Source organism: Mandrillus leucophaeus, unplaced genomic scaffold, assembly GCF_000951045.1.
Source record: "Mandrillus leucophaeus isolate KB7577 unplaced genomic scaffold, Mleu.le_1.0 Scaffold258, whole genome shotgun sequence".
Classification (NCBI taxonomy): Eukaryota; Metazoa; Chordata; class Mammalia; order Primates; family Cercopithecidae; genus Mandrillus; species Mandrillus leucophaeus.
In genome coordinates this window covers 4,739,732-4,754,122 of record NW_012102676.1, presented here as the reverse complement: position 1 = coordinate 4,754,122, position 14,391 = coordinate 4,739,732, and the positions used below count along the sequence as shown (strand labels likewise).

At 39.5% G+C, this 14,391-nt stretch overlaps 1 protein-coding gene across 3 annotated transcripts in view; it reads left to right on the top strand.

The window, feature by feature from the left end:
* The window catches only part of SCIN (scinderin), a 91,607-nt gene that overhangs the window by 55,912 nt on the left and 21,304 nt on the right, over nt 1–14,391 (top strand). For all 3 annotated transcript variants that reach the window (XM_011983969.1, XM_011983968.1, XM_011983970.1), the window contains 5 exons: nt 245–337; nt 2,440–2,572; nt 3,280–3,368; nt 4,105–4,320; nt 8,647–8,768. In XM_011983969.1, the coding sequence (XP_011839359.1) occupies nt 245–337; nt 2,440–2,572; nt 3,280–3,368; nt 4,105–4,320; nt 8,647–8,768 (653 nt within the window). The remainder of the gene's footprint in view (nt 1–244; nt 338–2,439; nt 2,573–3,279; nt 3,369–4,104; nt 4,321–8,646; nt 8,769–14,391) is intronic.

The following is a 14,391-nucleotide window of genomic DNA, read 5'->3' as shown; positions in this document are numbered from 1 at the left end:
TCAAATTAGGAATTTTCCTTTCTTGGAAATTCATATCACGAGCAAACTCAGTTTACTTAATGTAATTGATTGATTTGACCCATGTGAAAAGGACTACTATGTATGAATTGATGAGAAGTGTTTGAGCCTGGTCATTTTAATTGCAAATATTTTATAATCCATGTCTTTATAAATGTATGTTTCTAACTCTGCATCCTTTAATGAGAGGTCTTTATCTTTGCATCCACTGTTCACTTTTTTCCAGGTCTTAGGAGGAAAGCCGGAGCTTCCAGATGGAGGTGATGATGATGACATTATAGCAGACATAAGTAACAGGAAAATGGCTAAACTATACATGGTGAGTTCACTGTAACCAAATTTATTGTTTCTACAGGACTGGATGTAGCTAGAGAGGCCTGTATTGGGAGGGATTCCCTTTGTTGCAATTGAGAAATCTCCTCATCACTCTCCAAGAGCAATGTGTAGATAGAATCAGTTCTTTGCTCTTGTATATTTTTTTAAATTGTTTTAATACTTTTTGTTATTTTTATGTAAAACAACAAATATGTGAACTTATTGCTGTGACTCACATAAAATTATATACTGTTGCTGTACTAGTTTGCAACAATCGTTTGATATGTAGTACTCAATACAATATTTCCTTTATGGAGTAAAAATATTTTATCAGTTTTTTCTTATAAATTCTTGATAAGAATGTAAAGCCTTCACCCTATTTAAAACATTGTCTTTAGCCATAATGAAGGAGTTCTTTGTTACAGGAGGGCTGAGCTACCAAATGAAACAGCTGGAGGGAACCAGGGTAAAAACACTTCTGTTCTGGGCATTAACATACCTACTTTCACATCAGCTGTATGGCACATGATTAGCAGCATGACTTCGCACAGGACATAACCACTCTGGGTCTTAGCATTCTTATCCACACACAGAAAAGAAAGTAGGTTCCTTCCAACTCTGTAGTTTTTTTATTTTTTTGTTTGTTTGTTTTTTCTGTTGAGGGTAACAAAAACTGCAAGGCACTCCAGTTAAGGGGATTGCTACAGTGGTATTCTTCAAGTGTTCCCTCCCCTTGCAACTTTCTTTGGAGCAAATCGTAAATCTCCAGCAGAATTTAGTAGTTTTCTCATCTGTATCAGAAAGAAACTATATTTGCTGCTCTTTAAGGGGTTTTTGGCTCCGAAACTCTGTGATTTTATGTGAAGACCAAATTAATAACTTGTTCAGCGTAACTTCCTTTTCATAATAAGTGGATTTTTTTCTTCCTAGATGCGAAAGGAAATATGGTTACTATTTCTGCTAAATACTGGTAATTTTAATATAAGCCATACAGAAAGTGTTACCTAAATATTTTGTGACTGCTTTTAAAAATTACTATTTCTAAAACTCATTTTCAACAGCCTGACAGATATCTTTTATTTCACATCATCAACCAAAACGGTTCTCCCTCTTGGACAGCATTATGAACTGAAGAAGTGTTTTTAAAGGGGAAGATATTCATCCTGAGTCATAGCTTCCTCTAGTGGAGCTATGCTGTATTACATGGATATAACGTATAAAGTTCCTTTGAAAATAATTCCGGTTTCTTAACAAGGCTGGCAAGCAAAATCACCTGGGGCATTTTCTAAAACTACGGAATTCAGACTCCACCCTGGTCCTGCAAAACTCCACCACTGATCAAGGGAGGGCTCTGGAATCTGCATAATTGGTGACTAAACTGTAGCATACAAGCTGGCCATTGAAAACCAGTAAATCCTAACTTGCACATGAATATCACTTTCGATTTTATAAGACCACTTAAAAATTTGTTTTAATAGTCTGTAGTCATTTCCAAATGTGACAGAAGAAATTTACTTTGATAATTTATACAAAGTGTATTTACCTTGCAGGACCTATGTTGAAAAAAATCTTTATGCATAAACTGTATCAATAGCTTAATTAGCAAAGTGGCTGGTATATAGTAGATAGTAAATGTTGACTAAATTAATGTTTAAACTTCATCTTCTTGTGTGTATGTAATGATTTTAAGATTATTACCTATTTGAAAAGATTGCTCTAAAACGTACAAGAAATAATCATGTAAAGTTAATTACATGGTTCTTAGTACATAAGAGCATCTGTCTAGCCATTATTACTATCACTATTCTTTTCTGATGTTTTAGGCACAGTGTCAAAACTTAACTTTTTATTTGTTAAGTTTACCCCAAAGGACTTTTTAAAAAAAATTGGAGTGTAATGAAGTCTTGTGGATTCTTTTCATTTTCTTTGAAACAGTTTTATTGAGATATAATTTATACACCATAAAATTCATGCATTTAAAGTGTACAGTTCAATGCTTTTTATTTTATTACATTTACCGAGTTGTACAACCATTACCATAATCTAATTATAGAACATCCTTATCATCCCCAAATGAAAACATGGAGGTCGTGGTTTTTATATTAGGTTTCAGATGCAAGTGGCTCCATGAGAGTGACTGTGGTGGCAGAAGAAAACCCCTTCTCGATGGCAATGCTGCTTTCTGAAGAATGCTTTATTTTGGACTACGGGGCTGCAAAACAAATTTTCGTATGGAAAGGTGAAAAATTCCATTGGCGATACTGTATTTCCAATGTATATATATTTCCTCTAAAAGGCTACATAAAATATATTTTTTGATTTTTTTTAAAAATCCCACCTTTTAATTAAGACTTGATCTATAAATGTCTCACATAAAATACAGCCATTTTCCTCCTACCAACATCATGTACCAGGGATATGAAGTTTAAAAAAAAAAAGCATTTGGGCAATATAAAAAGAATTGTTTTACAAATAACGTTTTTCGCGTATTGTTAAATATACTTCATATACCAGGAAATTTGTGCTATTCTTTTTTTTTTCTTAAGACAGAGTCTTGCTCTGTCACCCAGGCTGGAGTGCAGTAGCGCAATATCGGCTCACTGCAAGCTCGGCTTCCCAGGCTCACGCCATTCTCCTGCCTCAGTCTCCCGAGTGGCTGGGACTACAGGCGCCCACCATGCCTGGCTAATTTTTTTGTAGAGACGGGATTTCACCGTGTTAGCCAGGCTGGTCTCAAACTCCTGACCTCGTGATCCACCCGCCTCAGCCTCCCAAAGTGCTGGGATTACAGGCATGAACCACCACACCCGGCCAATTTTGTTATTCTTTCACTGTTGCATTTAACTTCAATTGTAATTATGTTTATTATGGTACACAAGTATTTCTTAATCATAGAATGTCTTCCTTCTCTGAAGTTCTTTCTCTTTAATTTACCTTGTATTTTAGGTAAAGATGCTAATCCCCAGGAGAGGAAGGCTGCAATGAAGACAGCTGAAGAATTTCTACAGCAAATGAATTATTCCAAGAATACCCAAGTATGTGTGAAAATGAACTGGCTAGAAAAAAATAGAAAACATGGGAACTCATGACATCTCGATGAAACTCATGAAAAAGTTTGGGTCAAAGTAACGTCTGCATGTGAAGTGATTCTCCACCTGCCTGCCTGCTACAATCTGGTGTCACATGTCCCTCTTTATCTGTGTGGGGGTTAGAATTTTTTAGAAACTGCTCATCAGACTTTCTATAGAGCGCCCATTCACTTCCTCCACTGCCTTTAATTCAAGATAGTAAACCACAGTAGATTTAGCTAAGAGCACTTATGAGTTATTATTCCTTAGAGCAAGTTGTGCAGACTTGGCCTGAAACCCAGATGATACTTGTCTTAATCAAAATCAATTTAGACCCTGTCTAATTACTCCTTTCCTTTCCAAATCTCTCAGCCTCATCTATTCTCCTCGTTTTTATGTCCTTACACAAGGAACACAATGAGATAATTTCTTCCAGCTCATAGATCTCTTGTGAACCTTATGGAGAAAGACAAACTTATTTTACTGCAGGGATAACATATTAAAGAACTTGATTCGTCTCTCAAATATTAAAATTCAGTGGTAATTACTTTAGTCATGAGAAAAAGCAGTTTTGGATTATATGAGCTTGATAGCCAAACCAGGATAATTTTTCATTTCCTTAGTTCTGTCTCCACTGCCAGATTCATATTTTCCCTCAATTGTTTATTTTCCTGTTTATTATTATTATTATTTTACATTTCAGATTCAAGTTCTTCCAGAAGGAGGTGAAACACCAATCTTCAAACAGTTTTTTAAGGACTGGAGAGATAAAGATCAGAGTGATGGCTTCGGGAAAGTATATGTCACAGAGAAAGTGGCTCAAATAAAACAAATTCCCTTTGATGCCTCAAAATTACATAGTTCTCCACAGATGGCAGCCCAGCATAATATGGTGGATGATGGTTCTGGCAAAGTGGAGGTATTTACCTGTTTTTGTTTTCGTCAAGTCCATGAATGCTAGTGTCTGTTGGGAGAGGGCAGGGGAGATCCCTTGAGTTCAAGAGTTCGAGATCAGCCTGGCCAACATGGTGAAACCCTACCTCTACTAAAAATACAAAAATTAGCCAGCTGTGGTGGAGCTCACCCGTAGTCCCAGCTACTTGGAAGACTGAGGCATGAGAATCGCTTGAGCCTGGGAGGTGGAGGCTGCAGTGAGCCAAGATCACACCATTGCACTCCAGCCTGGGTGACAGAGGGAGAAATGTGTATACACACACACACACACATATATAAATGTGTATACATACACATATCTGTGTTTATATATACATATATATTTATAAATGTATATGTCTTCAGCTGGACCCTTGACCCTTTCCCTCCTCTTGGCTTCACCTATCCACTGCCTTGAGTACTGACTTCCCCTCTGCCATCTAGCTAACGTTCCTACACCTCATTGGCAACTCAGTTAAATCATAAGCCATACCTTTTCTGAGAAGGCTTCCCTCAGTGCTGAAGTGGCCTTTCTCTGTGTTCAACCTCTAGGGATATTTTTCACAGAATTTATCATATACCTACCACAGAATTGTTCATTTACTGCCAGATTTCTCCTAGACCTCTCATCAATTCCTTGAGGACAGGAATTAAATATTTCATCTCTATATTCCTAGGGCTTACCACAATGCTTGGACCAAAGTATACGGTCAAGAAATTAGTGAAATATTTTTTCCTCTTTTCAAAGACATGAAGCATGAATCTAAGTGGCATGGGTGTTGGGGAGTGGGGAGCGCCAAGGGAGAAGTTCACAAATGTCCCTCATGGTTGTTGTCGGAGGGGTATCGACTTCTGGGTCTGCATCTGTCTCCTACTTAGACATTCCTGCTGGAGCTCAGTCCTCCTGGCAAACTTGGTCTCCAGCACCAGCTGTGTCCTGGCTGCAGCCTTCTCCTGTGCCATCCTAGGGCTGCTGAAATCTGGGGAGCTCTCTCTAGGATCTTGTGCTGTCTCTAGGATATAAGGCTTCTGCTCTCTAGGATAGGGTGGGGTGGCCTCTCTCTAGAAGCATTGCACTGCTCCTGTCCACTTGCTCATCTTCAGATTTCAAAGCAAAGAGTCTGCCCTTCCCACCGGAGAACTTAGGCAAGTGTGCATATGTGTGTATGTGTGTGTGTGTATGTGTGCTTACATGTACACACACAGTGCCTGGCAGCCTCTCCTTCATTTGTTACTCTCCTGTTTCATCTACAGTTCTCATCTCTCCAACTTGGAGGGTCTTTAATCTGTGCTGAAGATGAGGAGGTAGAATGAAAGTGGTTCTGCCTGTTTTTATCCCATCATCACATTTCAGTCTTATACCTGGATGGCACCTTTTAAAAACAGAAGTCATGTTATCGTTTTGGTCTTAGTCTGTTCAGGCTACTATAACAAAAATACCGTAGATTGAGAGTTTAAGCAGAAACATTTATTTCTCAGCATTCTGGAGGCTGGGGAGTCTACGCTGAAGGTTTTGATGGGCTCAGTGTTTGGTGGAGGATCCACTTCCCTGTAGACTTTTTGCTGCATCCTCACGTGGTGAAAAAGGAGCTAGAGAGCTTTCTGATTATAAAGGCACTAATTTCACTCATGAGGGTTCTGGCCTCATGACCTAAGTACCTCAGGGATAACATATTAAAGAACTTGATTCGTCTCTCAAATATTAAAATTCAGTGGTAATTACTTTAGTCATGAGAAAAAGCAGTTTTGGATTATATGAGCTTGATAGCCAAACCAGGATAATTTTTCATTTCCTTAGTTCTGTCTCCACTGCCAGATTCATATTTTCCCTCAATTGTTTATTTTCCTGTTTATTATTATTATTATTTTACATTTCAGATTCAAGTTCTTCCAGAAGGAGGTGAAACACCAATCTTCAAACAGTTTTTTAAGGACTGGAGAGATAAAGATCAGAGTGATGGCTTCGGGAAAGTATATGTCACAGAGAAAGTGGCTCAAATAAAACAAATTCCCTTTGATGCCTCAAAATTACATAGTTCTCCACAGATGGCAGCCCAGCATAATATGGTGGATGATGGTTCTGGCAAAGTGGAGGTATTTACCTGTTTTTGTTTTCGTCAAGTCCATGAATGCTAGTGTCTGTTGGGAGAGGGCAGGGGAGATCCCTTGAGTTCAAGAGTTCGAGATCAGCCTGGCCAACATGGTGAAACCCTACCTCTACTAAAAATACAAAAATTAGCCAGCTGTGGTGGAGCTCACCCGTAGTCCCAGCTACTTGGAAGACTGAGGCATGAGAATCGCTTGAGCCTGGGAGGTGGAGGCTGCAGTGAGCCAAGATCACACCATTGCACTCCAGCCTGGGTGACAGAGGGAGAAATGTGTATACACACACACACACACATATATAAATGTGTATACATACACATATCTGTGTTTATATATACATATATATTTATAAATGTATATGTCTTCAGCTGGACCCTTGACCCTTTCCCTCCTCTTGGCTTCACCTATCCACTGCCTTGAGTACTGACTTCCCCTCTGCCATCTAGCTAACGTTCCTACACCTCATTGGCAACTCAGTTAAATCATAAGCCATACCTTTTCTGAGAAGGCTTCCCTCAGTGCTGAAGTGGCCTTTCTCTGTGTTCAACCTCTAGGGATATTTTTCACAGAATTTATCATATACCTACCACAGAATTGTTCATTTACTGCCAGATTTCTCCTAGACCTCTCATCAATTCCTTGAGGACAGGAATTAAATATTTCATCTCTATATTCCTAGGGCTTACCACAATGCTTGGACCAAAGTATACGGTCAAGAAATTAGTGAAATATTTTTTCCTCTTTTCAAAGACATGAAGCATGAATCTAAGTGGCATGGGTGTTGGGGAGTGGGGAGCGCCAAGGGAGAAGTTCACAAATGTCCCTCATGGTTGTTGTCGGAGGGGTATCGACTTCTGGGTCTGCATCTGTCTCCTACTTAGACATTCCTGCTGGAGCTCAGTCCTCCTGGCAAACTTGGTCTCCAGCACCAGCTGTGTCCTGGCTGCAGCCTTCTCCTGTGCCATCCTAGGGCTGCTGAAATCTGGGGAGCTCTCTCTAGGATCTTGTGCTGTCTCTAGGATATAAGGCTTCTGCTCTCTAGGATAGGGTGGGGTGGCCTCTCTCTAGAAGCATTGCACTGCTCCTGTCCACTTGCTCATCTTCAGATTTCAAAGCAAAGAGTCTGCCCTTCCCACCGGAGAACTTAGGCAAGTGTGCATATGTGTGTATGTGTGTGTGTGTATGTGTGCTTACATGTACACACACAGTGCCTGGCAGCCTCTCCTTCATTTGTTACTCTCCTGTTTCATCTACAGTTCTCATCTCTCCAACTTGGAGGGTCTTTAATCTGTGCTGAAGATGAGGAGGTAGAATGAAAGTGGTTCTGCCTGTTTTTATCCCATCATCACATTTCAGTCTTATACCTGGATGGCACCTTTTAAAAACAGAAGTCATGTTATCGTTTTGGTCTTAGTCTGTTCAGGCTACTATAACAAAAATACCGTAGATTGAGAGTTTAAGCAGAAACATTTATTTCTCACCATTCTGGAGGCTGGGGAGTCTACGCTGAAGGTTTTGATGGGCTCAGTGTTTGGTGGAGGATCCACTTCCCGGTAGACTTTTTGCTGCATCCTCACGTGGTGAAAAAGGAGCTAGAGAGCTTTCTGATTATAAAGGCACTAATTTCACTCATGAGGGTTCTGGCCTCATGACCTAAGTACCTCCCAAAGGTCCCACCTCCTAATACCGTCACACTGGAGGTTAGGATTTCAACATAAATCGTGGAAGGACTCAAACATTCAGTGTGTTGTAGCATCTTCAGTGTTTGGTCACAGTCTACCAAGTCTTGCCTGGGAAAATAATAGTCTTCTATCTTAAAGCACAGGGAAAAAAATACGCATGTTATTTCATAATTGAAGAAAAAATTAAAATACATATTTCTGAGCTGAATCTTGCAGTTTTTTATTCCACTGGAGTGTCATGTTATTTCCACTAGTAGATGAAACAATAGGTATTTATTAATCACCAGGCTCGGAACTGAGCTTAATACTGTAGAGGAAGCAAAAGAAACATAAAAGTACTTAAAATGTCAATAAATTGGCAAATTGATAACAATTTCTTTCCTTTGCTTGATTTGTAAACTAGTTAAAAAATAATTTAAAAGTTGTTTAATAATAGATTTGAACCAAAAATTATTTAAAGCTTATGAGAAGTACTATTAGATCAAGAAAATTGTAATTTGATGTATATATTCCATTCCTTCCAGATTTGGCGTGTAGAAAACAATGGTAGGATCCAAGTCGACCAAAACTCATATGGTGAATTCTATGGTGGTGACTGCTATATCATACTCTACACCTATCCCAGAGGACAAATTATCTACACGTGGTGAGTTTATATCGGGCAAAGATCTCGGGTTCCACAGGAGCCAGATTTTGCTCCAAAGTATTAAATTCCATGCATTATGGGGTAGAATAATCCTATAATCACCCCAGTGAGATTTGTGTAGCATGCATGTAGTAGTTTCTTTTTATATGATTTTGACTTTGTTTTGCAGCTGCCATCCACAGGCAGCAGGAGTTACATAAAAATCATGCTATCTAGTCTAGGGAAAAAGTTTTGATATCCCAAACCAGTGATGTTCTGCTAGTGGATATGTAGTTGAATATCTCATCTTGTACGCAGGTTAACACTGCAACAGCAAGTGTCAGGTACCATGGCTTCTTATTGTTAAAATTCACAGAGGTCCATCCTAATTGGAACTGCAAAGTTGCAATACGGCAAAACCTGTAGGAGATACAATTTGTGATTCCATTGATACCTCAAACTTGATGCAATTCTTATTCTTTGTTTCCATTAAATTTACAATAATGGAAAAAATATGCAATTGCGGTTTTTTTGTTTTTGTTTTTGTTTTTCTTTTGAGGCAAAACCTCACTCTGTCACCCAGGCTGGAGTGCAGTGGCCCAATCTTGACTCACTGCAAGCTCCACCTCCCGGATTCACGCCAGTCTCCTGCCTCAGCCTCCCGAGTAGCTGGGACTACAGGTGCCCACCACCACGCCCGGATACATTTTTTGTGTTTTTAGTGGAGACGGGGTTTCACCATGTTAGCCAGGATGGTCTCGATCTCCTGATCTCGTGATCCGCCCGCCTCGGCCTCCCAAAGTGCTGGGATTACAGGTGTGAGCCACTGCTCCCAGCCCCTGTGTTTTCATCTTACATGGTTTTGCATGATGATTTGGGTTAACTGAAGTCTAAATATACTTTCAGTAAATACCAATGCCCTACTCAAGGAGAAAATGACCAAATGTCCAACCAAGTAATTTATGTGCATACACCATGCCAGGATACGTCAAGGGATGGAGATTCTGCAAGATACACATCTAGATGTGTAATGTCCAACCAAGTAATTTATGTGCATACACCATGCCAGGATACGTCAAGGGATGGAGATTCTGCAAGAAATTATATAATGTGAAATTCTCTAACTTTTTATTAAGTGAAATCAGGTAAAAATAGAATATTGCTAAGAAGGCTGGAAAAAAGAAAATAATTCTTAAAAAAGATCTTCAAGCAGAGAAATGTGGGTGTAAGGTGCAAAGGCAGGGCAGGATCCTACCTTTCCCAACATAGTTATAACAACCTGTAATAGGTGTATAGAATATACATGCATTCAGTACTCTGCTGATATGGTAACATTTCTTTTTGGTGAACCTCACACACAAAGACAGAGTCACACTCATCCCCATAGTCTGGTCATCTACACTGCCCAGTGCCTTGAGCCCATTCAAGTTCAGGAGATGGGATGACGCCAAAAGAGTGGTCTGGGAACTCGGAGGCATCAGTATCACCTGGGAACTTCTTAGATTTGTAGACTCTCAGGCCCCATCTTTGACCCACTAAGGCAGAACCTGCATTTTAGCAAGGACCTCAAGTAATTCATATGCACTTCAATGATTGACAGACACTGCCTCAGGCAGTGATTTAGAACACTGACTGCATATTGGAATAACCTGAACAATTTCTCATAAATCCAAATGCTCTCACCCACACCAAGTAAATCAAACTCTCAGCTGAGGGTACTCCTGAGGTTCTAATCTACACCACCACATCGGTGTGAACCACCACACCCAGGACCATCTCTGATGCCACAGTCACTCCATATGCTGTCCTAGATGAATGCATTTAGCTATTTAGCTCTGTAGTTAACATGTCGTCTTAATAGCAACCATTCTGTGAGCAGCATGTTTTTGCTGGCAAAGTGCCAGATGTTTCCTTGTTTTTTGTTTTTTGTTTTTTTAATTTATTTCCAAAAAGAATGGAGCAGGGGAGATTAGACAGATGAAGTAATTTAACTCAAAGTCACAGCTGTTGTAAGGCAACATTTTAAATCTTAATCGATTGGTCTCTTTAAGGCTTGAGTATATCTACATCAGGTAGTTATGTCCTTATTTTGCAATTTGGTTTTCTAAAATTTTAACTCAGAAAAGTGTTTGTGCAACAAAATCATGGCATTTATTGGGATAAATTAATTATTCCTAGTTAACTTTTCTTTTGCATTTTATTTCATGGTCTTCCTGTTAATTCTCTTTTGAATATGAAAAACATAATTGTGAATTTGGATTAAATGAAAAAGACTAAGCAAGTAATGCGAAAGAGTGTTTTGAGGAATTAACAATTTGCAACCCATATAAATGCCTATGTGGACATACTAAAATAGAATAAATCAGGTTACAAATTTTAAATGTTAATTTTAAGTTTTAAATCGTAGCTATTTCTTATATCATTTGAAAGCACTTTATGTGCTAAGCATTGTACTAATTTCTGGAGATACAGCGGTGGAAAGAAAAATACAATCCGTGCCTTCAGGAGCTTATATGTAATGAGAAACAGATGATCAACAGGTATTCTTAGTGCAATATAGACGATTTTATGTAAGATCAAGCTGAGTGATCTTTGGATAATTATATACAGACCCTCCACCATACTCCTAGGCTATTGGTTAAATATTTGTACCCTCTAGAACTCATGTTGAAACTTAATCTTCAGTGTGGAAATATTGGGAGATGGGGCCTTTAATAGGTGATAGCGCTCATGAAGGATGAGTCCATTAGTGGATAAATGGGTTATCATGAGAATGGGACCAGTGGCTTTATAAGAAGGGAAAGAAGCCTGAGCTGGCATACTCAAACCCTCACTGTGTGATGACCTGCACTGCCTCAGGAGTCTGCAGAGTCTTTGCCAGCAAGAAAACCCTCACCAGATGTGATCTCTTGACTTTGGACTTCTCACTCTCCATAATTGTAAAAATAAGTTCCTTTTCCTTATAAATTACCCTGTTTCAGGTATTCTGTTATAAGCAACAGAAAATGAACTAAGACAGGCTCCTAGAGAAAGTGGCATTGAAGTGGAAGCTAGACAGGCAGGCAAATAGGGAAGTTGTTCCAAGCAATGCAGGAAAATAGTGTGCTCTAATCTACTCGTCATAGAGTATGGCTGGAGAACATTTAGGGTGCAAAAGATAAAACGAGGGAAATTAGAAGGAGCCAAATTGTAAATGGCCTCATAAACCATGCTGAAGAGGACAAACTTTATTTTTAAGACATTGGGAGTCACTGAAAGAGTTTGTTTGGGGTGTTACATGATTGATTTTCATTTTATTTCATTTTATTTTATTTTAGACAGTCTCACTCTGTCACCTAGGCTAGAGTGCAGTGGCTCCAGTCTTGGCTCACTGCAACCTCCGCCTCCCAGGTTCAAACTATTCTTCTGCCTCAGCCTCCTAAGTAACTGGGATTAGAGGTGCACACCACGACGCCTGGCTGATTTTTTGTATTTTTAGAATCGATGGCATTTCCATGTTGGCCAGGCTGGTCTTGAACTCCTGACCTCAAGTGGTCCACCCGCCTCGGCCTCCCAAAGTGCTGAGATTACAGGTGTGAGCCACCGCGCCTGGCCTGGTTTTCATTTTAGATAAATTATTCTGATTGACATCTGCAGAATGGATTGGTAGAGGAAGGCTAGCAGCAGGAAGACAACTGGGAATGTGTTGCAATAATCCAGCTAAATGATGTGGCCTGAATTTAGTGTAGTGACAACAGGGAAGGAAAGAATGAGACAAATTTGCAAGGTGTTAAGGTATTGGCACCAGAAAAACTGTTAATGGGGAATGGAGAAGACAAAGACAAGAATGACCCCCGGGTTTCTGGTCTGAGCATAAATGGGTAGCGTTTTATTTCCTGAGATTAAAAATCTTACGAGGAAGACAAGTTTAGCCCACACTCTACAAAAATGCAAAAGGAAAAAGAAGAGAAAGAGAAGGCACCACGTTGGTAATAGTTACTATCTTTGGAATGGGGCTGGAAGGATGGTCATTTAGTTTTCTTCTTTCCAATTTGAAATGTTCAACATTTCCATCATAAGAATTTATATATTTGGGGGATATCAAGAATGTAAATTAGATACTTCAGAGTCCTTTTGTGAGTCTTCACCATTTGAAATCATGGATGTGAAGTATGTAAGTCTGTTAGTGTTGTATGGTTTGTGGAACTTCAAAAGCTTCCATAAAGATAGTGAAGAGGATTTCAAAAAATAAGCAGTTCCATTGAAGACTGGCTTTCAAATTAAACAACTTTCCAGTTTATGTGATAATTTCAATGCAGGGATATAAATAGGTTTAAGTCCAAGAGGCAGAGTTAAAGGTGAGAAACTAGAATTAAATCAGTTATGAAACCACTTGTATTCTGAGATGACAGGACAGAAATAATTTCAGCAATGATCTTTTCTCTGAAATATCAGGTAATTAAAATTGAACAGACGACAATGATGAATCTCTTGAAGTAGTAAATCCCATTTTTATGCAGCACTCATCTTTAATGAGCAACAACCACCACAGGTTTATAAAGAAAAAATACGTCAAAGTAGATTGCTTTTTTTGTTCAGCATAAGATTTTAAAATTAGAAACAAAGAGCGACTGTGTTATTTCTTGATTGTAGTGGAATACTTGAATCTGTGTGGATGGCAGTATGGTACTTGGGATCCGGAAGAGAGGTTTAAGATGAGTAGAGAAGTATTTGTTCAGCGTGTCATGAGGCAGAAACTTAGTGATGTTTTTCAGGTTTGCTAGTTGAAATATTCCAAAAAAAAAGGAGCAAAATGAAGACAAAAGTTGAGTAATATTGTCTGTTCAGTGGTTGGATTTCTTCCCTTCAGAATAAAAGCAAAATGGAAAGCAGCCATTTTTAACAACAGCTGGAAGCGAGAATTCAGGAAACCACAGATGTGACAAAGAAACAATGCATGATACAGACCCTGCGGTGGCCCGTCCTCATGCAGCTCTGTGTAACTCCTCACCTTGTGCTTCCAGTACACACACAGGTGTTGGCTAGCATTATAGGCTCTTGGGAAATGTAGGCTATTGACATTAAAACACTATGTTTTTAGTAGTTCCTTTATTAGGGAAAGCATTTTTTATTTTCTTATCAACATGTGTGTGCATGGTATTTTTTGCACCTCTCTGTAGAAAATTTTTACATCAACCATTTGCCTATGCTGGTCCAATGGAAAATTATGTGATAAGATATGCACCCTCTTCCCAGTGTGTTGTGGGGGGTGTGTGTGTGCGCGTGTGTGTTGCCCAACATGGCAGGTTCTGTTAATCTGTTCCGAGTATGGAACAGTTTACTGTCAAAGTTTTAGAAGAAAAGATATATTAGCGTTGCTGCAAAAGTAATTGCGGGTAGGCTGGGCGCGGTGGCTCATGCCTGTAATCCCAGAACCTTGGGAGGCTGAGGCAGGCGCCTCACCTGAGGTCAGGAGTTTGAGACCAGCCTGACAAACATGGAGGAAACCCTGTCTCTACTAAAAATACAAAATTAGCCGGGCATAGTGGTATATGCCTGTAATCCCAGATACTCGGGAGGCTGAGGCGGGAGAATCACTTGAACCTGGGAGGCGGAGGTTGTAGTGAGCCGAGATCACACCATTGCACTCCAGCCTGGGCAACAA